This window comes from Rhinopithecus roxellana, chromosome 20 (assembly GCF_007565055.1).
Source record: "Rhinopithecus roxellana isolate Shanxi Qingling chromosome 20, ASM756505v1, whole genome shotgun sequence".
NCBI classification, from domain to species: domain Eukaryota; kingdom Metazoa; phylum Chordata; class Mammalia; order Primates; family Cercopithecidae; genus Rhinopithecus; species Rhinopithecus roxellana.
In genome coordinates this window covers 25,301,443-25,323,247 of record NC_044568.1, presented here as the reverse complement: position 1 = coordinate 25,323,247, position 21,805 = coordinate 25,301,443, and the positions used below count along the sequence as shown (strand labels likewise).

At 52.0% G+C, this 21,805-nt stretch overlaps 2 protein-coding genes and 1 pseudogene across 13 annotated transcripts; all 3 read left to right on the top strand.

Annotated features, from left to right (window-relative positions):
- Window positions 1-2,113: 2,113 nt before the first annotated feature.
- LOC104655687 lies at window positions 2,114-4,730 on the top strand (annotated as a pseudogene).
- Window positions 4,731-10,579: 5,849 nt separating this feature from the next.
- Window positions 10,580-10,992, top strand: LOC104655605 (SRA stem-loop-interacting RNA-binding protein, mitochondrial-like). Its single transcript, XM_010355060.2, has one exon. It carries the CDS (start codon window positions 10,595-10,597, stop codon window positions 10,829-10,831), a length of 237 nt encoding a protein of 78 aa, XP_010353362.2. The 5' UTR covers window positions 10,580-10,594; the 3' UTR covers window positions 10,832-10,992.
- A 688-nt stretch (window positions 10,993-11,680) lies between these two features.
- DPEP2 (dipeptidase 2) lies at window positions 11,681-20,653 on the top strand. 12 transcript variants are annotated; one of them, XM_030924638.1, is made up of 11 exons: window positions 11,681-12,054; window positions 13,290-13,597; window positions 13,908-14,034; window positions 14,351-14,480; window positions 14,565-14,706; window positions 15,962-16,031; window positions 16,150-16,326; window positions 17,020-17,104; window positions 18,344-18,419; window positions 20,061-20,196; window positions 20,288-20,653. In XM_030924638.1, the coding sequence occupies exons 2-11, from the start codon at window positions 13,335-13,337 to the stop codon at window positions 20,534-20,536; spliced, it is 1,455 nt and encodes a 484-aa protein (XP_030780498.1). In that variant the 5' UTR covers window positions 11,681-12,054; window positions 13,290-13,334; the 3' UTR covers window positions 20,537-20,653. The 12 variants fall into 12 exon arrangements, with proteins under 12 accessions (XP_030780498.1, XP_030780504.1, XP_030780499.1 ...); XM_030924637.1 differs by lacking the exon at window positions 11,681-12,054 and adding an exon at window positions 12,132-12,443; XM_030924635.1 differs by lacking the exon at window positions 11,681-12,054 and adding an exon at window positions 12,133-12,331.
- The last annotated feature ends 1,152 nt before the right edge of the window (window positions 20,654-21,805 follow it).

The following is a 21,805-nucleotide window of genomic DNA, read 5'->3' as shown; positions in this document are numbered from 1 at the left end:
TTTCACAGGAGGGCAGGCTTTCTGCATAAAAACAGGAAGCTCAGAGAGCTCCGGGGCAGGGTGTGCTGTGACTTCACTGTGTTTTTGCAGAAACAGATCTGATAGCCCTCGGGGATGAGCAGACTAGGTTAAGCAAAAGAGACAGCAAGTCTGAATTTGAGGTTAAATGTGAAATCACACATGCTGCCTAGTAGATGTTTGGTCAGCACTGGCTTCTGGATCCTGGGGTCCCTACAGAGCCCACCCTCCACCCCCATGTGCTTATGCCAGCACATGTGATAGCTGGAGACTTATCCAGCTGTTATGCCCAGACCGTTTATACCCCGAAGAAGACCACCAGAGTCCAGAGTCAAAGCCAAGCGCCAAGGATCTTTAATGCAAGTTCGAACTTGGTCCCTCCGTTCTGCAACATACCAAGAGGGCCCCGAACGATGCATGTGCCCGCTTTTTATAGCCCGATGTATACAGGATATGTAAGGTTACAGAGGAACAAAGGAATTCTTTTGATCACAGCATCACAATTGGTTAATATTCTAAGTTATACATTTAACAGTTTTCTATTTGTTCCCGTGCATTTAGTAAAACTACAAACGGTTGTGACCTTATCGGGGGCTCTCTAGGTGGTGTTTCTGAGATATATGGGGGGATGTGTTTGTGTTGGGCTCAGGAAGTTGGGGAATGTGTTTGTACTGGGCCCAGGACTGAGATATATGGCAGACACCGGTAATTAGAACAGAACAGAGCAGGACAGGGATTTTCACAACGCTTGTCCTTACAACGTCTGGAAGCTATAGATAACCTAATCGGTTAGGTCCGGGTCGATCTTTAACTAGGCTCAGGGCGCCGCCCGGGCTGTCAGGGCACCGCCCGGGCTGTTTGCCTGTGGACTTCATTTCTGCCTTTTAGTCTTTTCATTTGATCTCTTTCACAGCCACCTCACTGCACACCCCAGCAAATGGCCAGCACCAGTGGGTGATCAGGAAAGGATGCCCAAACTGATAGGTGTAAGGAATTTGAGGCCGGGCACAGTGGCTCACACCTGTAATCCCAGCACTTTGGGAGACTGAGGTGGGCAGATCACTTGAGGTCATGAGTTTGAGACCAGCCTGGCCAACATGGAGAAACCCCCGTCTCTACTAAAAATACAAAAATTAGCCAGGCGTGGTGGCGTGTGCCTGTAATCCCAGGAGGCTGAGGCAGGGGAATCACTTGAACCCAGGAGGTGGGGGTTGCAGTGAGCTGAGATTGCGCCACTGCACTCCATCCTGGGTGACAGAGCCAGAATCTGTCTCAAAAAAAAAAAAAAAAAAAAAAAAAAAAAGATGTAAGGAATTTGAGGCCTTTCCTAGAGGCAGCAGCTGAAAGTGGAGGGATTGAAGGAACCCCTCCTCTGACCAGCTGCTCAGTTTTCTCACCTACACAATAAGACTGGTTCCTTAAGTACACAGCCACATGAAAAAAAGCAAAAACCGGCCGGGCGCGGTGGCTCAAGCCTGTAATCCCAGCACTTTGGGAGGCCGAGACGGGCGGATCACGAGGTCAGGAGATCGAGACCTTCCTGGCTAACATGGTGAAACCCCGTCTCTACTAAAAATACAAAAAACTAGCCGGGCGAGATGGCGGGCGCCTGTAGTCCCAGCTACTCGGGAGGCTGAGGCAGGAGAATGGCGTGAACCCGGGAGGCGGAGCTTGCAGTGAGCTGAGATCCGGCCGCTGCACTCCAGCCTGGGCGGCAGAGCGAGACTCCGTCTCAAAAAAAAAAAAAAAAAAAAAAAAAAAAAGCAAAAACCAGGGCCAAGCACAGCAGCTCACTCCTATATTCCAGCACTGTGGGAGGCTGATGCGGGAGGATCACTTGAGGCCCGGAGTTCAAGACCAGCCTGGCCAACATGATAAAAACCCGTCTCTATTAAAAATGCAAATATTTAGCCAGGAGTGGTGTGGGTGCCTGTAGCCTTGGTTACTCTGGAGGATGAGGTACGAGAATCTCTTGAACCCTGGAGGCAGAAGTTGCAGTGAGCCGAGATTGCGCCACTGTACTTCAGCCTGAGCAACAGAGCGAGACTTCATCTCAAAAAAAAAAAAAAAAAGAAAGAAAAGAGAAAGAAAAAAAAACAGACTTTTGGGTCAGGCCCTCCGGGAAGATGACTGCAGTACAAGGGGCCAAGGTTAAAGTGGATGGTGGTGAGTCAAAACTGAGCAAGAACAAGCTGAAGAGATACCTGAAAGCCAAGAAGAAAGTGGCAGAGAAGGCAGCCACGCAGTAAGAGCTCAGTGAGAAACAGCTAAGCCCAGGTCACTGCTGCTGCCACCAACCATACCACTGACAATGGTGTGGGTCCTGAGGAGGAGAGCCTGGACCCAAATCAGTACTACAAAATCCACAGCCAAGGCCAGGCCCGGTGGTTCACGCCTGTAATCCTAGCACTTTGGGAGTGCTGAGCCGGGCAGATCACTTGAAGTCAGGGGTTCGAGGCCAGCCTGGCCAACATGCTGAAACCTCATCTCTACTAAAAATACAAAAATTAGCTGGGCATGGTGGCGCATGCCTGTAATTTCAGCTACTTGGGAGGCTGAGGCAGGAGAATCGCTTGAATCTGGGAGGTGGAGGTTGCAGTGAGCTGAGACTGCGCCACTGTATTCCAGCCTGGGCGACAGAGTGAACCTCTGTCTCAAAGAAAAAATTTGCAGTCAGGTAGGTCAATGGGAAAGATCCATACATCCATACCCCAACAAGATCCATGTAGACATCTCCCTCACTGACTTCATCCAAGAATACTGTCACCTACAAACTGGGGATCTCCAGCCTAAGGTAGCAGGTAGGAGCCATGCCAAAAAAGCTTCTGGAGGAAAGCCGAACTTCTATGATTTCTTTTTTTTTTTGAGATGGAGTTTCACTCTTGTTGACCAGGCTGGAATGCAGTGGCACAATCTCAGCTCACTGCAACCTCCTCCTCCCTGGGTTTAAGCAATTCTCCTGCCTCAGCCTCCCTAATAGCTGGGATTACAGGCATGCGCCACCACGCCTGGCTCAGTTTGTATTTTCGGTAGAGACGAAGTTTCCCTATGTTGGTCAGGCTGATCTCAAACTCCCAACCTCAGGCGATCTGCCTGCCCTGGCCTCCCAAAGTGCTGGGATTACAGGCGTGAGCCACAGTTCCCGGCCATGAACTTCTATGATCTTGGAGCAGAGGGGGTCAAGTTGTAAGTCATGGCCAAATTCAGGAATTATAAATCGGAAGAATAATTCATATTAATAACAGACTGTGTTGGGGAAACATAATTGGAAATCAGGGGAATCCTGGGAAAAACAAAGAAGAGTGAGCGGAGCTTCATTCCCTATGAGATCACACTGCTGTGGCCTTGCTTGCATATATTACCTCATCTTCACTTTGGCCTCAAAGACAAGGAAACAAGGTATGGTCAGAGATACTTGGACTTGATCCTGAATGACTTTGTGAGGCAGAAATTTATCATCTGCTATAAGATCATCACATGTATAATAAGTTTCTTAGGCCAGGCATAGTGGCTCACGCCTGTAATCCCAGCACCTTGAGAGGCCAAGGCAGGCAGATCGCCTGAGGTCAGAAGTTCAAGACCAGTCTGGACAACATGGTGAAACCCCACCTCTACTAAAAATACAAAAATTAGATAGGCGTGGTGGCAGGCGCCCACAATCCTAGCTACTCAGGAGGCTGAAGCAGGAGAATTGCTTGAACCCAGGAGGTGGAGGTTGCAGTGAGCCGAGATTACACTGCTATACTCCAGCTGGAGCAGTAAGAGCAAAACTCCATCTCAAAAAAAAAAAAAAAACAAAAAAATTTATTGGATGAGCTGGGATTCCTAGAGATTGAAACTCCCATGAATGAACATCATCCCAGGGGGAGCTATGACCAAGCCTTTCATCACTTATCACAACAAGCTGGACATGAACTGCTCCAGAACTCTACCATAAGATGCTAGTGGGTGGTGACATTGACCAGGTTTATGAAATTGCATTCCAGTTCTGGAATGAAGGAATTGACTTGACGTAAAATCCTGAGTTCAGCACCCCTGGGTTCTGCATGGCCTATGCAGACTATCATAATCTCATGTAAATCACAGGGAAGATGGTTCCAGGGATGGTGAAGCATAATACAGGTAGTTACAAGGTCACCTACTATCCAGATGTCCCAGAGGGATAAGCCTGCAATATTGACTTCACCCTACTCTTCCAGAGGATCAGCATGATAGAAGAGCTTGAGAAAGCCCTGGGGGTGAAGCTGCAGAAAGTAACCTCTTTGAAACTGAAGCAACTGGCAAAATTCTTGATGATATCTGTGTGCAACGCTATTGCATGCCCTCCACCTAGGACCACAGCCAGGCTCCTTGACGAGCTTGTGGGTGAGTTCCTGGAAGTGATTTGCATCAATTCTACATTCATCTGTGATCACCCCCAGATAATGAGCCCTTTAGCTAAATGGCACCACTCTAAAGAAGGTCGGACCCAGCGCTTTAAGCTATTTGTGGTAAAGAAAGCAATAAGCAATGCCTACACTGATCTAAATGATCCTATGCAGCAGCAGCAGCTTTTTGAAGAACAGGTCGCAGGTGATGATGAGGCCATGTTCATAGATGAAAACTTCTGTGCCGCCATGGAATACAGGCTGTCCCCTACAGCTGCCTGGGGCATGGGTATTGACCGGGTCACCATGTTTCTCACAGACTCCACTAGCAGCTCGGAAGGCTGAGGCAGGAGGACTGCCTGAGCCCAGGAGTTTGAAGTTTCAGGGAACAACACAGTGAGATCCTGTCTCTAAAAGGAAATTTTTTTTTTTTTGAGACAGAGTTTCGCTCTAGTTGCCCAGGCTGGAGTGCAGTGGCACGATCTCAGCTCACTGCAACCTCCGCTTCCTGGGTTCAAGCGATTCTCCTGCTGCAGCCTCCCAAGTAGCTGGGATTACAGGCGTGCACCACCACACCTGGCTAATTTTTGTATTTTTTGTAAAGACGGGGTTTCATCATGTTGCCTAGGCTGCTCTCTAACTCCTGAGCTCAAGCAATTGGCCTTCTAAAGTGCTGGGATTACAGGCATGAGCCACCATACCCAACCTTTTAAAAATTTTCTTTTTTCTTTTCTTCCTTCTTTCTTTCCTTCCTTCCTTTCTTCTTTCCTTCCTTTCTTTTTCTTTTTCTCTTTTTTTATCTTACAAAAAATGTTTCAGAAAATGTATTTTATTTATTTATTTTTATTATTATTTTTTTGAGACGGAGTCTTGCTCTGTCGCCCAGGCTGGAGTGCAGTGGCACAATCTCAGCTCACTGCAAGCTTCGCCTCCTGGGTTCACGCCATTCTCCTGCCTCAGCCTCCCAAGTAGCTGGGACTACAGGCGCCCGTCACCATGCCCGGCTAATTTTTTGTATTTTTAGTAGAGACAGGGTTTCACAGTGTTAGCCAGGATAGTCTCGATCTCCTGACCTCGTGATCTGCCCACCTCGGCCTCCCAAAGTGCTGGGATTACAGGCATGAGCCACCGCACCCAGCCAGGTGTTTTATTTTTAAGACAGGGTCTTGCTCTGCCCCAGAGGCTGGAATGCAGTGGAGCGACCATAGCTCACTGTAGCCTCTAACTCCTGGGCTCAAGCAATTCTCCCACCTCAGCCTCCTGAGTAGCTGGGACTACAGGCCTGTGCCACCATGCCCAGCTACTTTTTAAACAATTTTTAGAGAAGGGGTCTCACTATGTTTCCCAGGCTGGTCTTGAACTCCTGGCCTCAAGCAATCCTCATGCCTTGGCCTCCCAAAGTGCTAGGATTACAGGCATGAGCCACCACCTCTTGTCTCCTGGGTTTTTTTTTTTTTTTTTTTTTTTTGAGCTGGAGTCTCGCTCTGTCGCCCAGGCTGGAGTCTAGTGGCACAATCTCGGCTCACTGCAAGCTCTGCCTCCCAGGTTCACGCCATTCTCCTGCCTTAGCCTCCCAAGTACCTGGGACTACAGGCGCCTGACACTGTGCCCGGCTAATTTCCCTGAGACACTGTTGAAGGCCTTGCTGGATCCAGCTCTTGCACCCCAGGGCCCTCCAGTCCCCTCCCCACCCTCGGCTGATGGCACTACCTCAAGGACATGGGATAGCATGTGTCCCAGATCCTCTGTACTGCCTGAAATCAGACAGAGCCCAGCTGCAAGAGGAACTCAATGGCGCACATGGGACTGAAGTCATTAATCATCTCCATCAAAAAGCAACCCAGGACCAGGCACGGTGGCTCAGTCCTGTAATCCCAGCACTTTGGGACTCCAAGGCGGGTGGATCATCTGAGGCCAGGAGTTCACGGCCAATGTGGTGAAATTCCGTCTCTACTAAATATACAAAAATTAGCTGGGTATGGTAGTGCATGCCTGTAGCTCCAGCTACTAGGGAGGTTGGGGTGGGAGGATTGCTTGAACCTGGGAGGCGGAGGTTGCAGTGAGCCAAGATGGCACCACTGCACTCCAGCCTGGGCAACAGAGCAAGACCCTGTCTCAAAAAAAAAAAAAAAAGGCTGGGTGCAGTGTCTCATGCCTGTAATCCCAGCACTTTCGGAGGCCGAGGCTCGTGGGTCACTCGAGATCAGGAGTTTGAGACCATCCAGCCTGATCAACATGGTGAAATCCCGTCTCTACTAAAAATATATATATATAAATTAGCCAGGCATGGTGGTGCATGCCTGTAATCCCAGCTACTTGGGAGGCTGAGGCAGGAGAATCGCCTGAACCTGGGAGGTGGAGGTTGCAGTGAGCCGAGATCGTGCCACTGCACTCCAGCCTGGGCAACAAGAACAACAAGAACAAAACTCAAAACTCTGTCTCCAAAACAAACAAAAAAAACACCCCAGGGGCCGGGCGCGGTGGCTCAAGCCTGTAATCCAAGCACTTTGGGAGGCCAAGAGGGCGGATCATGAGGTCAGGAGATCGAGACCATCCTGGCTAACACGGTGAAACCCCGTCTCTACTAAAAATACAAAAAACTAGCCGGGCGAAGTGTCCCAGCTATCCAGAGGCTGAGGCAGGAGAATGGCGTAAACCCGGGAGGCGGAGCTTGCAGTGAGCTGAGATCCGGCCACTGCACTCCAGCTCAGGCGACAGAGCAAGACTCCGTCTCAAGAAAAAAAAAAAAAAAAAAAAACACCCCAGGAATGTTGGACAGAGAGGCTGGCAGGGTAGGGGTGGGTAGGGGTTGAGGAGAAGGTTTGAGATGCATTCAGGAGATTCAGCAGATAAAAGATGCATTTGGGGTTATTGCACTTCTCCTAGAAAGATAAACATTGACTGCCTTTTGAGGAAGAAAAATATTATGTTAGCTATTTGCCATTTCAGGAAGGGTGGCTTCAGCTTGGTGATTGGAGGATGTTTGTCTACAGTGGCCAGGCTGTTTTCTGGCTTCGGGAAGACTATTGTTTCTTGGGAATTGTCTGTATCAGACATCATGGAAGCAGATCCAGGGCAACATCAAAGGGAAGGATGAGTCTCCAGGACCGGGGGGGTTGGATGCAGGTGATCATCATCTGGGCACTGCTGGATACTGACAAAGCCCCACCTGCACCCCACCCCTGCACTCTGAGCATGGGAGGCAGCCTGTGCACCTATAACTCAGCCTGACTTTTTCCTTCTCTGCATACTCTTGAAATACACTGGAGATGAGTAGGGGCGGGTAAGCTGCACACCAGAATAAGTTTGGTCCTTGGAGCAAACTGTTTCTACCACTGCCTCCTCTGCAGGTCTTGATCTATGCAAACACTGCATAGAAGAGGAAGTAGAGGGAAAAGCTGCTCACCCACCTACTCCTTCCTTGTAGTAAGATTTCGTATCCTGGCCTTGCCTCAACAGCCCTACCAGTTGGAGGCTGAGGTTGTGCCAAGGCCCTGTGGTAGGACGTAGCATCACTGATGTGGCCAGATTTTGGAGGACAGGAAGGTTCGTTCTATTTGCTGAGACTGGAGAGGCTGGTGGGAGCAGACTCTCCAGGAGTTGAAAGTCAAAGAAAGAAATTTGGTAGATTTCTGCAATGAGAAGCCACAGAAGAGCTTTAGGCGGGAGGATGCATTGGCTTTTGTTTTTGTTTTGTTAGAGATGAAGTCTCACTCTGTTGCCCAGGCTAGGGAGCAGTGGTGCAATCATAACTCACTGCAACCTTAAACTCCTGGGCTCAGGCGAACCTCCCACCTCAGCCTCCTAAGTACCTGGGACCACAGGTATGCACCACCTTTTTTTTTTTTTTCTTAGAGAGAGTTCTCACTATGTCGCCTAGACTGGTCTCAAACCTCTGGTTTCAAGAGATCCTCTTACCTCGACCTCCCAAATTACTGGGATTAAAGGCATGAGCCACCATGTCCTACCAGATTTTGTTAAAAGAGGAACAGGCCAGGCATGGTGGCTCACATGAACACTCATGCCCCAGAGGTAAACAAGTGTTAGCCAACAAGGTGGCCTATCCTCCCCATAACCTCACCCAAAGCCATCTCTGTGCTCTCCCCCTTGCAGGGGAAACAGCACACACTAGTGAAGTCTTGTCTTAGGATCTGCCAATATCAGTGACACAGACCTGAGAACAGGAATAATTTGGGATCAGAGGCTATAATCTAAGTTAGCTAGATGCTGGCAGTGGGCAGAATGGAAACGAGGCAGAGGCAGGGAAACTCAGAGCCTGACTCCAGAGCCCACCCTAAGTGTCACCGCTGATACCTCCTTACTGTCTCCCACCAACCCTGCTTCAAAGCATCTCCAAATCCTGTGGGTTCAACCTCCAAACATCTCCCAGGTATGTGTCTTTCCTGTTCCCACTGCTTCTCCCCCCCGTACAGGCCCCTTCATTCCTTATCCCCTCCTGATCTCCTGACCTCCAGCCCATTCCCTATAGAGAAACCATACCTATTTCTTTCATTTTAAAAAAATTGGGCTGGGCGCGGTGGCTCAAGCCTGTAATCCCAGCACTTTGGGAGGCCGAGACGCGCGGATCACGAGGTCAGGAGGGCTAGACGATCCTGGCTAACACAGTGAAACCCCGTCTCTACTAAAAAAATACAAAAAAACAAAAACTAGCTGGGCGAGGTGGCGGGCGCCTGTAATCCCAGCTACTCGGGAGGCTGAGGCAGGAGAATGGCGTAAACCCAGGAGGCGGGGCTTGCAGTGAGCCGAGATCCGGCCACTGCACTCCAGCCTGGGCGACAGAGCGAGACTCCGTCTCAAAAAAAAAAAAAAAAAAAAAAAAAAATTGGGCGGGGCGCAGTGGCTCACGCCTGTAATCCAGCACTTTGGGAGGCTGAAGCGGGTGGATCACGAGGTCAGGAGATCAAGACCATCCTGGCTAACACGGTGAAACCCCATCTCTACTAAAAATACAAAAAATTACCCGGGCGTGTTGGCGGGCGCCTATAGTCCCAGTTACTCGGGAGGCTGAGGCAGGAGAATGGCATGAACCTGGGAGGCGGAGCTTGCAGTGAGCCGAGATCGTGCCACTGCACTCCAGCCTGGGAAATAGAGTGAGACTTGTATCAATAAATAAATAAATAAATAAAAATTAAAATTAAAAATTTGGCCAAGGGTGGGGAGTGGCTCATGTCTGTAATCCCAGCACTTTGGGAGGTCGAGGCGGGCAGATCACCTGAGGTCAGGAATTTGAGACCAGCCTGGCCAACAATGCGAAACCCCATCTCTACTAAAAATACAATAATTAGCTGGGCATGGTGGCACTCACCTGTAGTCTCAGCTACTCAGGAGGCTGAGGCAGGAGAATCACTTGAACCCGGGAGGCAGAGATTACAGTGAGCCAAGATCACACCATTGTACTCCAGCCTGGGCAACAAGAATGAAACTCTCTTGTCTTAGAAAAAATAATAATAATATCATCTTTTTTTTATAGACAGAGTCTTGCCCTGCCACCCAGGTTGGAATGCTACGATGTCATCACAGTGCTCACTGCAACTACGGTGACCTGGAGACCAGTAAATCCAAGAGCTTCTCCTCCCTCTCACTATTCCAGTAGGTGTGGGGGTGCTGCTGACTAGCAGTGGATGATGGAGAGAAGGAAGGAAGCCTGAGTTGGGGTACCCAAACCACCCAGGTCTGTGACACACCCTACTATTCTCTGAAGCAGAGCCCAAGAGGACTCACCATCTGCAGTGGGCCTCCCTATAGAATCCTCCAACAGGGCAGGGCACAGTGGCTCACACCTATACTCCCAGAACTTTGGGAGGCCAAGGTGAGATGATCACTTGAAGCCAGAAGTTTTGAGACCAGCCTGGGCAAGAAAGCAAGACACTGTCCTTAAAAAAAAGAAAAAAAAGAAAAAAAAAGGTTGGGCGCGGTGGCTCAAGCCTGTAATCCCAGCACTTTGGGAGGCCAAGACGGGCGGATCACGAGGTCAGGAGATCGAGACCATCCTGGCTAACACGGTGAAACCCTGTTTCTGCTAAAAAATACAAAAGACTCTGGCCGGGCGTGGTGGCTCAAGCCTGTAATCCCAGCACTTTGGGAGGCCGAGATGGGCGGATCACGAGGTCAGGAGATCGAGACCATCCTGGCTAACATGGTGAAACCCTGTCTCTACTAAAAAAAATACAAAAGCCTTTAGTCTAAAGATGGCGGCCTCAGCAGCGAGGGGTGCTGTGGCGCTGCATAGAAATATCGATCGGTCAGTTGCTTTTGTGAGAAAAATTCCTTGGACTGCGGCGTCGAGTCAGCTGAAAGAATACTTTGCACAGTTTGGCCATGTAAAAAGGTGTATTGTACCTTTTGACAAGGAGACTGGCTTTCACAGAGGTTTGGGCTGGGTTCAGTTTTCTTCAGAAGAAGAACTTCAGAATGCACTACAATAGGAATATCATATTATAGATGGAGTAAAGGTCCAGGTTCAAGCTAAAAGGCCAAAAGTTCTGCAAACATCTGATGATGAAGAGTAAGTTTTTTGAGACCGCAGCCTATTAATAAAGTTAACATAACTGAAAAAAAAAAAAATACAAAAAAAAAAAAAAAAAACTAGCTGGGCGTGGTGGCGGGCGCTTGTAGTCCCAGCTACTCGGGAGGCTGAGGCAGGAGAATGGCATAAAAACCCAAGAGGCGGAGCTTGCAGCTCACTGAGATCCGGCCACTGCACTCCAGCCTGGGCGACAGAGCGAGACTCCGTCTCAAAAAAAAAAAAAAAAAAAAAAAAAAAAAAAGACTAGCCAGGCGAGGTGGCAGGCGCCTTTAGTCCCAGCTACTCGGAAGGCTGAGGCAGGAGAATGGCGTAAACCTGGGAGGTGGAGCTTGCAGTAAGCTGAGATCAGGCCACTGCACTCCAGCCTGGGCGACAAAGCAAGACTCCGTCTCAAAAAAAAAAAGCCCGGTGTGGTAGTTCACCCCAGTAATCCCAGCATTTTGGGAGGTTGAGGCAGACAGATTGCTTGAGACCAGGAGTTTGAGACCAGCCTGGGCAACATGGCAAAACCCCATCTCTACTAAACATACAAAATTTAGCCAGGCGTGGTGCCGCACATCTGTAGTCCCAGCTACTCGGGAGGTTAAAGCACAAGAACCACTTGAACCCAGGAGGCAGAGATTGCAGTGAGCCAAGATTGTGCCACTACACTCTAGCCTGGGCAACAAAGTGAGACTCTGTCTCAAAACAAACAAACAAAAAAAGGTCCCCATCGGCAGCAGTAGACGTGAGAGTTAACCCACCTTGAGCACTTGGTCATCAATCTGCCTTACTCCTGGACAGCAGACACTGGGCAACATCAAATGTGCAGTCCCTAAAATACATCAAAGCTAGGATCACTTCCCCTCCTGGGGAGCTTGGGACCTCCAGTCCCTTTGGAAGAGTTGGCTCATTTTCTTTTTAGGAGGCCTTCTTGCATCTCTAGTCATCAGGTTTAGGTCACACTACCCATGCACTGATCAGCCCTGCCACGTGGGGGAGACTCCAAAGATGGAGCAGCTCCAGTGGGTGCCAAGGTTCAGAGCAGAGTCTTGAGAGCCTGAGGGACAGGAGGAGGCAAAGGTCTCTGAGGATGAAGGGGTTTGGCCACAGTCCCTGAAGCTCTCAGGTGGTGGGGCTTCTGTGAGTAGGCATATCCCTTATGCATGTGTGATTGTGTGTTTGTGTGCTTGTGTGGTTGGGGGTCCTTCCTGGAGGAGGCACCTAGGTTGAGGGCCCCAAGCTGGGAATGGGGTGGGGCCTGTCGTCAAGGAAGATAATTCAGCCCTGGAGGTTTCCGTGAGAGCTCCAGTCACAGGAGCTACAAGATAAGAAGAGTGTGGCTGCAGAACCCAGGTGGCAGGCCTTTCCTCAGGCCCCTTACTCCTGACCTGGACGAGGCTGGGGCTTCCTCACGGAGGTAGGAGGTATCCTGGCCAGCAGCGCAGCCAGAAGCTCTAGGAGGAAGGTGCTGTGGTCGGGGACTCTGCTGCCCTAGACATGATTTCATTTCCTTCCATGCAGATGGCTGGGTGGGTTCCTGCTCTGTTGAGTGAATGTTCCCCGGCAGTGGCCAGATGCTTGCTCTGCCCTCATCCCTCCACTGGGGTCCTGGGGAGGTGTGGCAGATCCTTAGGAAGGAGCTCTTTCCTCAGGCTGATTGGAGAACGTGGGGTAGGGAGGGACAGAGGGGTGCTCCTGACAGGTCCCATTAGCTGGGAGAGTCCCCAGGGTATAGACTTGAGGCCCTAGGTATAGACTTGAGGGCCTAAATCACGGGAGACAGAAGGCCAGGGCCAGGGGGCCCCTTCCTGAATCCAGTCCACAGGGTTAACCCCTCATTTCCAGAGCCTATCTCCTCCCCCACACCCACCACCCACACAACCCAGCACCAGGAAATCCAGAGCCCAGAGCGCTGTGGTCACAGGGACACATGTGGCCCTGGGTGTGGCCGGGACACGTTGCAGGCGGCTGGGGACATGATGTGGCCCGCAGATCTCCCAGGGCAGGGCAGAGGGCCACTGTTTGGGAGAAGCACCCCAGGCCCCCTCTCTCTTAGAGAGGGGACCTAGGGGCAGCAGAGGAGCCACCTGGGTCGGACCCCTGGGGACAGTGGGAGGGGTAAAGGGGAGAGTGGAGGGGCCTGAGACAGGCCGCAAGTGGGTGCCCAGGACAGGGATCCGCCCAACCAGCAGGAGCGCCCTTGGGGATGACGGCGGGAGGGCTGGGCGCCCCCTGGTGGCCACACTATGCGGTGCCGCCGCTCCCCGCACATCCTTTGTGGGGCCCTGTGACTTCGTGAGGCCACTCCGCCGGGTGGCCTGAATCGAGGGTCAGGACTCCATCGCCGCGCTCTGCCCCTCTCCCGCCCCTCTCAGGCTCTCTGACTGCCACCCCTGCCCGTCTGCCCGGCCCTGCACAACATGCAGCCCGCGGGCCTTGAGGGTCCGGGCACATTTGGTCGGTGGCCTCTGCTGAGTCCGCTGCTCCTGCTCCTGCTGCTCCAGCCTGTAACCTGCGCCTACACCACGCCGGGCACCCCCAGAGCCCTCACCACACTGGGCGTCCCCAGAGCCCACACCATGCCAGGCATCTACGCTCCCTCGACCACACTCGGTAGTCCCAGCACCCAGGGCCTGCGAGAGCAGGCACGGGCCCTGATGCGGGACTTCCCGCTAGTGGACGGGTGCGTAATCGCTGCAAGGGGGCTATGGGACTGAGCGCACTCCTGGGCAAGGGAGGGTCCCAGAGTATGCAGAGCTGTGGAGGAGGCTCCCTCACATCTCATTTGGATGCCCTCTCCCGTCATGCATGGATACTCTTTCCCCTCGGTCACTCCCTCTTCGGTGGGCACTCCTAGCCCGGGCCTCAGGGGGTCTCAGTATAGTCATGTGACAATGTGGGATGGGGATCCCCAGATGTGTCGTTCCTGAATTGGAGGGCTAAGAGGCCCATCTGTCTGTTCTTCACCTGACCCTACCTTGACATCCCTCCAGCCACAACGACCTGCCCCTGGTCCTGAGGCAGGTTTACCAGAAAGGGCTACAGGATGTTAACCTGCGCAATTTCAGCTACGGCCAGACCAGCCTGGACAGGCTTAGAGATGGCCTCGTAGGCGCCCAGGTACCACAGGGATACATGAGGTGCCACAGCATGGCTGCTGGGGGATGTTGGAGAGAGTGGGGACCCCAGAGATCACAAGTTAGTCACATGAGAACTCAGTTACCATAGTGACCCAAAAAGTGTCATGATATGGATGCTGGGGGCTGCAGAGGCTACAGTAAACCAGCTTGGTGGCCAGGAAGACCCCATGGAAGAAGCAGTGTATTACATGTGACCTCCTGGCCCACTGGGTGCTGTGTCAGCTGTGGAGGCTGTGAGCAGTCCAGGGTGCTCCAAAGCAACCCCTGTCCAAGCCAACTCCTGGCTTTCCCCCCAGTTCTGGTCAGCCTACGTTCCATGCCAGACCCAGGACCGGGATGCCCTACGCCTCACCCTGGAGCAGATTGACCTCATTCGCCGCATGTGTGCCTCCTATTCTGAGCTGGAGCTTGTGACCTCGGCTAAAGGTAGGCGAGTTGATGGGAAGTGTTAGGAACTTGATTGAGCTACTCCAGCCCTCAAAAGTAATAACCTGACCTACCTGCCCCCAGCTCTGAATGACACCCAGAAATTGGCCTGCCTCATCGGTGTGGAGGGTGGCCACTCGCTGGACAATAGCCTCTCCATCTTACGTACCTTCTACATGCTGGGAGTGCGCTACCTGACGCTCACCCACACCTGCAACACACCCTGGTGAGCCTAGTACAGATGATGTTGGACCGCTGCGGCAGGGGCAGAGATGTGCCTGAGGTCACTGTGGTCCCAGAACAAGCTTTACCCGTGGGGTCTGGCACTGACTCTGGAGTGGGGAGGGAAGCTGGGATTCTGGTTTTCAGAATATGACTGGACCCCTGGCCAGATGCGGTGGCTCACACCTGTAATCGCAACACTTTGGGAGGCTGAGGCGGACAGATGACTAAAGGCCAGGAGTTCGAGACCAGGCTGGCCAAGATGGTGAAACCCTATCTTGACGGAAAATACAAACATTAGCCATGCGTGGTGGTGCATGCCTGTAATCCCAGATACTCGGGAGGCTGAGGCACGAGAATCTCTTTTTTTTTGAGGTGGAGTCTCGCTCTGTCGCCCCGACTGGAGTGCAGTGGCCAGATCTCAGCTCACTGCAAGCTCCGCCTCCCGGGTTTACGCCATTCTCCTGCCTTAGCCTCCCGAGTAGCTGGGACTAACAGGCGCCCGCCACCTCGCCCGGCTAGTTTTTGTATTTTTAGTAGAGACGGGGTTTCACCGTGTTAGCCAGGATGGTCTCGATCTCCTGACCTCGTGATCCGCCCGTCTCGGCCTCCCAAAGTGCTGGGATTACAGGCTTGAGCCACCGCGCCCGGCCGAGAATCTCTTGAACCCAGGAGGTGCAAGTTGCAGTGAGCCAAGATCGCACCACTGCACTCCTGCCTGGGAGACACAGCGAGACTCTATCTCAAAAAAAAAAAAAGGGCCGGGCGCGGTGGCTCAAGCCTGTAATCCCAGCACTTTGGGAGGCCGAGACGGGCAGATCACGAGGTCAGGAGATCGAGACCATCCTGGCTAATACGGTGAAACCCCGTCTCTACTAAAAAATACAAAAAGCTAGCTGGGTGAGGTGGCGGGCGCCTGTAGTCCCAGCTACTCGGGAGGCTGAGGCAGGAGAATGGCGTAAACCCGGGAGGCAGAGCTTGCAGTGAGCTGAGATCCGGCCACTGCACTCCAGCCTGGGCGACAGAGCGAGACTCCGTCTCAAAAAAAAAAGAAAGAAAAAAGAAAAAAAGAAAAGGGGAAAAAAAAGAAGACTGGACCTAGCGGGGCCCTCCTGCTGCCAGGCATGGCCCATTTACACCGCCCATTTTGGATCCCTGTTCTTGTTTCAGGGGGTTGCAGGGATGGAGGGGGGTAGGGCCTCTAGGCTCCTGAGGCCAAGGAACAGCTACCAGTTAGACTACTTCCTGGCTACCTGCAGGGCAGAGAGCTCAGCTAAGGGCGTCCACTCCTTCTACAACAACATCAGCGGGCTGACTGGCTTTGGTGAGGTGAGGACCTTGGTTCACAACTCCACCCCACACAAATGTGCACACCCCAGCTGTTTCTTACAGATAAATGTACACACATGGGCATCCCTGATACCCTTCTCCCAACATATCCCTGCAGAAGGTGGTGGCAGAAATGAACCGCCTGGGCATGATGGTAGACTTGTCCCACGTCTCAGATGCTGTGGCACGGCGGGCCCTGGAAGTATCACAGGCACCTGTGATCTTCTCCCACTCGGCTGCTCGGGGTGTGTGCAACAGTGCTCGGAATGTTCCTGATGACATCCTGCAGCTTCTGGTGAGAAACTGCCCAGCACAGGAACCTCAAGCAAGAGGTTCAAACCAGGAGCACTTTGGTCAGGCATGGTGGGTCACACCTGTAATCCCAGCACTTTGGGAGGCCAAGGTGGGTGGATCACTTCAGGTCAGGAGTTCAAGACCAGCCTGGCCAACACGGGGAAACGCCGTCTCTACTAAAAATACAAAAATTAGCCGGGTGTGGTGGCATATTCCTATAATCCCGGCTACTTGGGAGGCTGAGGCAGGAGAATCTCTGGAACCTGGGAGGCGGAGGTTGCAGTGAGCCAAGATCGCACCACAGCACTCCAGCCTGGGTGACAGTGGGACCCTGCCACGGAAAACAAAGACAAAAACAAAAAACAGGAGCCCTCAAACCTGAGGCCCTGCTCCCTCCACTTCCTCTAACTTCAGGCTGAACACCTTTTGCCCCACAACCCCACAGTCCACATCCAGGAGTGGGAGGTTCTAGATGATAAATATGTATATTCCTTTACTCCTCAAAGTAAGTGCCAAGACACCTGTGCCAGACCAGGGCCTAGACTCCTCCATTCACACAAAACCAGAGAAGTAAAATTTCCTCTGACTCCTGAAGCCAGGACTGAACACCCCCTCCAGGGATCCAGAGGGTGGCAGGGTGGGAATGCAGTTTGCTGAGGGGCCAGGCTGAGTGTCCACTTGCCCTCCCCTGCAGAAGAAGAATGGTGGCATCGTGATGGTGTCTCTGTCCATGGGAGTCATACAGTGCAACCCGTCAGCCAATGTGTCCACTGTGGCAGGTAATCCCTACTCCTGGGCTCTCTGAACAGTTCTGATTTGCACCTGAAGACTTGGGAGGGCCTCAGTACTGTCCCAGTGGTTTCACTGAAAAAAAATGCAATGATAGACAGTACACAGCACCTTGGTCACGTGGAGCTGCAGCCACAGAGTCAACACTGCAGTCCTGATGGGTATAAGGGAGGAAGCTACACATAGAACCTGAGTGCTAACTGTCTGCGCCTCTGAAGGGGGTCACAAAAGCACCCTGCCTCGGCCTCTGGCCAAGAGACTGGAAGGCCCCTTAGGTCTCTGGGGTCTTTGTCGATTGTACTCTTTGTCCCTCTGTCATCTCCCACAACCATAGAACAGAGTTCCTACTGGCCAGGCACAGTGGCTCACGCCTGTAATCCCAGCACTTTGGGAGGCTGAGGCGGGCGGATCACGAGGTCAGGAGATCGAGACCATCCTGGCTAACACAGTGAAACCCCGTCTCTACTAAAAATACAAAAAATTAGCCGGGCATGGTGGCGGGCGCCTGCAGTCCCAGCTACTTGAGAGGCTGAGGCAGGAGAATGGCATGAACCCAGGAGGCGGAGCTTGCAGTGAGCCAAGATTGCGCCACCGCACTCCAACCTGGGCAACAGAGCAAGACACTGTCTCTGAAAAAAAAGGAAAAGAAAAGAGTTCCTACCAGATTTTTTTTTTTTTTTTTTTTTTTTTTTTGAGACGGAGTCTTGCTCTGCCGCCCAGGCTAGAGTGCAGTGGCCGGCTCTCAGCTCACTGCAAGCCATTCTCCTGTCTCAGCCTCCCGAGTAGCTGGGACTACAGGCGCCCGCCTTGTCGCCCGGCTAGTTTTTTGTATTTTTTAGTAGAGACGGGGTTTCACCGTATTAGCCAGGATGGTCTCGATCTCCTGTCCTGACCTCGTGATCCGCCCGTCTCGGCCTCCCAAAGTGCTGGGATTACAGGCTTGAGCCACCGCGCCCGGCCCCTACCAGATTCTAAAGAGACTAGAGGCAGGTTTAATCCTAGGTGGGAAATGGCCCCGACAGGTGCCTCTGTGGATCCACTCCAAACCTGAAGTCGAGGCCAGAACCAGCTGAATCCATTCAGGTCAAACCTCAGGGTTCTCAGGTTGCCAAGCTATGTGGCAGGCCATGAAGGAATTAGCCTGCCTGGCCTACAGGCTGCAAGGAGACTCACTGCTGTCCAGCCCTGGAAGCCCTACGCAGCCAACTCTCCACTTGCCCCCTCCCCAGATCACTTCGACCACATCAAGGCAGTCATCGGATCCAAGTTCATTGGGATTGGTGGAGATTATGATGGGGCCGGCAAGTGAGTGCTTCCCTGTAGCTTGTCTGGAGCTAGCTGTACAGCAGTGGGGCCTTCACGGTCACCATAGCCATCATGTCCTTTAGGCTTTGACCACCTGGCATCTCCCTACTCCCAGGATCAGTTCCTTGGGTTCTCCTGTTTGTCTTCATCCCAGTGACCCCACTTTGGATGTTATACTTGGCTAAACTACCAGACAGAGCTCATCCCCCAGCCCCAGTAGACCCACTCTCTCTGAACAGACCGTCAGCAAGGTCTGGTGTGTGCTGACCATCTTCTCTGCCCTGTGCACAGTTGCTGTGTTTGCAACCACTGTTTTCTGAAGAAGCTCTTCCTCTCCTTCTCCTTTTCCTTCTCCTTCTCCTTCACTTCCTCCTCCTCCTTTTTCTTCTTCATCTCCTCCTCCTCCTTCTTTCTCCTTCTCTTTCTTCTTTCTTCCTTTTCTTCTTCTTCTCCTTGTTCTTCTTCTTTTCTTCTCAGGGTATTGCTCCATTGGCCAGGCTAGGGTGCAGTGGCGCAATCTTGACTCACTGCAGCCTTGACTTTCTGGGCTCAAGTGATCCTGCCATCTCAGCCTGCAAGTAGCTATGGCTACGGGCATGTGCCATCATGCCCAGATAATTTTATTTTTTGCAGAGATGGGTTCTCACTATGTTGCCCAGGCTGGTCTTGAACTCCTGGACTCAAATGGTCCTCCTGCCTTGGCCTCCTAAAATGCTGGGATTACAGGCCTGAGACACCTCACTGGGCCTTTTCTTCTTCTTCTTTTTTTTTTTCTGAGATGGAGTCTCACTCTGTTGCCCAGCCTGGAGTGCAGTGGCGCAGTCTTAGCTCACTGCAACCTCTGCTTCCTGGGTTCAAGTGAATCTCCTGCCTTAGCTTCCCAAGTAGTTGGGATTATAGGCGTGCACCACAATGCCCAGCTAATTTTCTTTCTTTCTTTCTTTCTTTGGAGACGGAGTCTCACTCTGTTGCCCAGGCTGGAGTGCAGTAGTGTGATCTGGGCTCACCATAAGCTCCGCCTCCCGGGTTCAGCCATTCTCCTGCCTCAGCCTCCCGAGTAGCTGGGACTACAGGCGCCCGCCACCACGCCCGGCTAATTTTTGTGTATTTTTAATAGAGACGGGGTTTCACCATGTTAGCCAGGATGGTCTCAATCTCCTGACCTCGTGATCCTCCTGCCGCGGCCTCCCAAAGTGCTGGGATTACAGGCGTGAGTCACCGCGCCTGGCCTCTTTTTTGTATTTTTAGTAGAGACTGGGTTTCACCATGTTGGCCAGGCTGGTCTCGAACTCCTGACCTCAAATGATCCACCCACTTTGTCCTCCCAAAGTGCTGGGATTACAAGTGTGAGTCACCACACCTGGCTATTTTCTTCTTTTTAACTCTGGTTGGTAGGGGGGGTCATTTGCATTCAGTAAAAGGCGTAGATCTTAATAGTATGATTCAATGAGTTTTGATAAATATTCAAGGAGGTTTTGAGGCCTCCTTCTGAGGGATGAAGAGCAGAGGAGGATTACCTACTCTCTCCAAGTCTCCACTTCCCATACCTGACTAGGGCTGGGGTTTCATGGACCCTGGACTGTGGTTCTCAGTCAGGATCAGGGAATCAGGTCTGAAACCCACTGGCTGGTGGCCACATAGATTCCCTCAGGGGCTGGAGGACGTGTCCACATACCCGGTCCTGATAGAGGAGTTGCTGAGTCGTGGCTGGAGTGAGGAAGAGCTTCAGGGTGTCCTTCGCGGAAACCTGCTGCGGGTCTTTAGTCGAGTGGAAAAGGTACTCTGGGCTGGGCAAGAGAGTAGCTGAGGGGTCTGAGCAGGTGTGTCGAGGAGAGCTGTGGAAGCTGAGCACCGACTGCCACCTCTAGATACAGGAAGAAAACGAATGGCAAAGCCCGTTGGAAGACAAGTTCCCGGATGAGCAGCTGAGCAGTTCCTGCCGCTCTGACCTCTCACGTCTGCGTCAGAGACAGTCTGACTTCAGACCAGAAACTGAGATTCCCACACGCTGGACACCCAAGTTATCAGCCAAGTGGTCACCCTCAGAGTCCTCCCCCAACACGGCCCCAATCTTCGCAGTTGTGGTCACCTTCCCGGTCCTTATTCTGTGGCTCTGATGACCCAGTTAGTCCTGCCAGATGTCACTGTAGCAAGCCACAGACACCCCACAAATTTCCCCTGTTGTGCAGGCACAAATATTTCCTGAAAATAAATGTTTTAGACATAGAACCAGACATGAGTTTCCTTCTCTGCAGTGGGGTCTGGTGGCATAGTCTCCCAATGCTGGTGGTTGGTGGGGGAATCCTTCATTTCAGCCACCAGTTGTTCAAGGAAAGACTGTTGGCAGGAGCCCGAGGTGACCCAGGTGGTTGGGCTCAGTACTGGATGAAAACAGTGGTGAATCTGGTGGCAGGAGGTGGACCCTATTCCGTGTTCCTTCTGAGTAGCTCATCTCTTACTTTTTATTTTTACTTATTTATTTATTTATTTTTGAGGCAGAGTCTCACTTTGTCCCCCAGGCTGGAGTACAGTGCCACAATCATAGCTCACTGCAGCTTTGAACTCTTGGGCTCAAGTGATCCTCCTGCCTCAGCCTCTCAAGTAACTGGGACTATAGGCATGCACCATCACACTCAGCTAATTTATTTTATTTTATTTTTATTTTTACTTTCTGGATTTTTTTTTTTTTTTTTTTGAGACGGAGTCTTGCTCTGTTGCCCAGGCTGGAGTGCAGTGGCGCAATCTCGGCTCACTGCAAGTTCCACCTCCCGGCTTCAAGCAATTCTCCTGTCTCAGCCTCCTGAGCAGCTGGGACTAGAGGTGCCGCCACCATGCCCAGCTAATTTTTGTATTTTTAGTAGAGATGGGGTTTCACCTTGTTGGTCAGGTTGGTCTCGAACTCCTGACCTCAGGTGATTCACCTGCCTCGGCCTCCCAAAGTGCTGGGGGATTACAGATGTGAGCCACCGTGCCTGGCTTTTTTATTTTTTATTTTTTATTATTATTGTTTTGAGATGGAGTCTCGCTCTGTCGCCCAGGCTGGAATGCAGTAGCGTGATCTCAGCTCACTGCAACCTCAGCCTCCCGGGTTTTTTTTTTTTTTTTTTGAGACGGAGTCTGGCTGTGTCGCCCGGGCTGGAGTGCAGTGGCGCGATCTCGGCTCACTGCAAGCTCCGCCTCCCGGGTTCCCGCCATTCTCCCGCCTCAGCCTCCGAGTAGCTGGGACTACAGGCGCCCGCCACCGCGCCCGGCTAGTTTTTTGTATTTTTCGTAGAGACGGGGTTTCACCGTGTTAGCCAGGATGGTCTCGATCTCCTGACCTCGTGATCCACCCGCCTCGGCCTCCGAAAGTGCTGGGATTACAGGTGTGAGCCACCGCGCCCGCC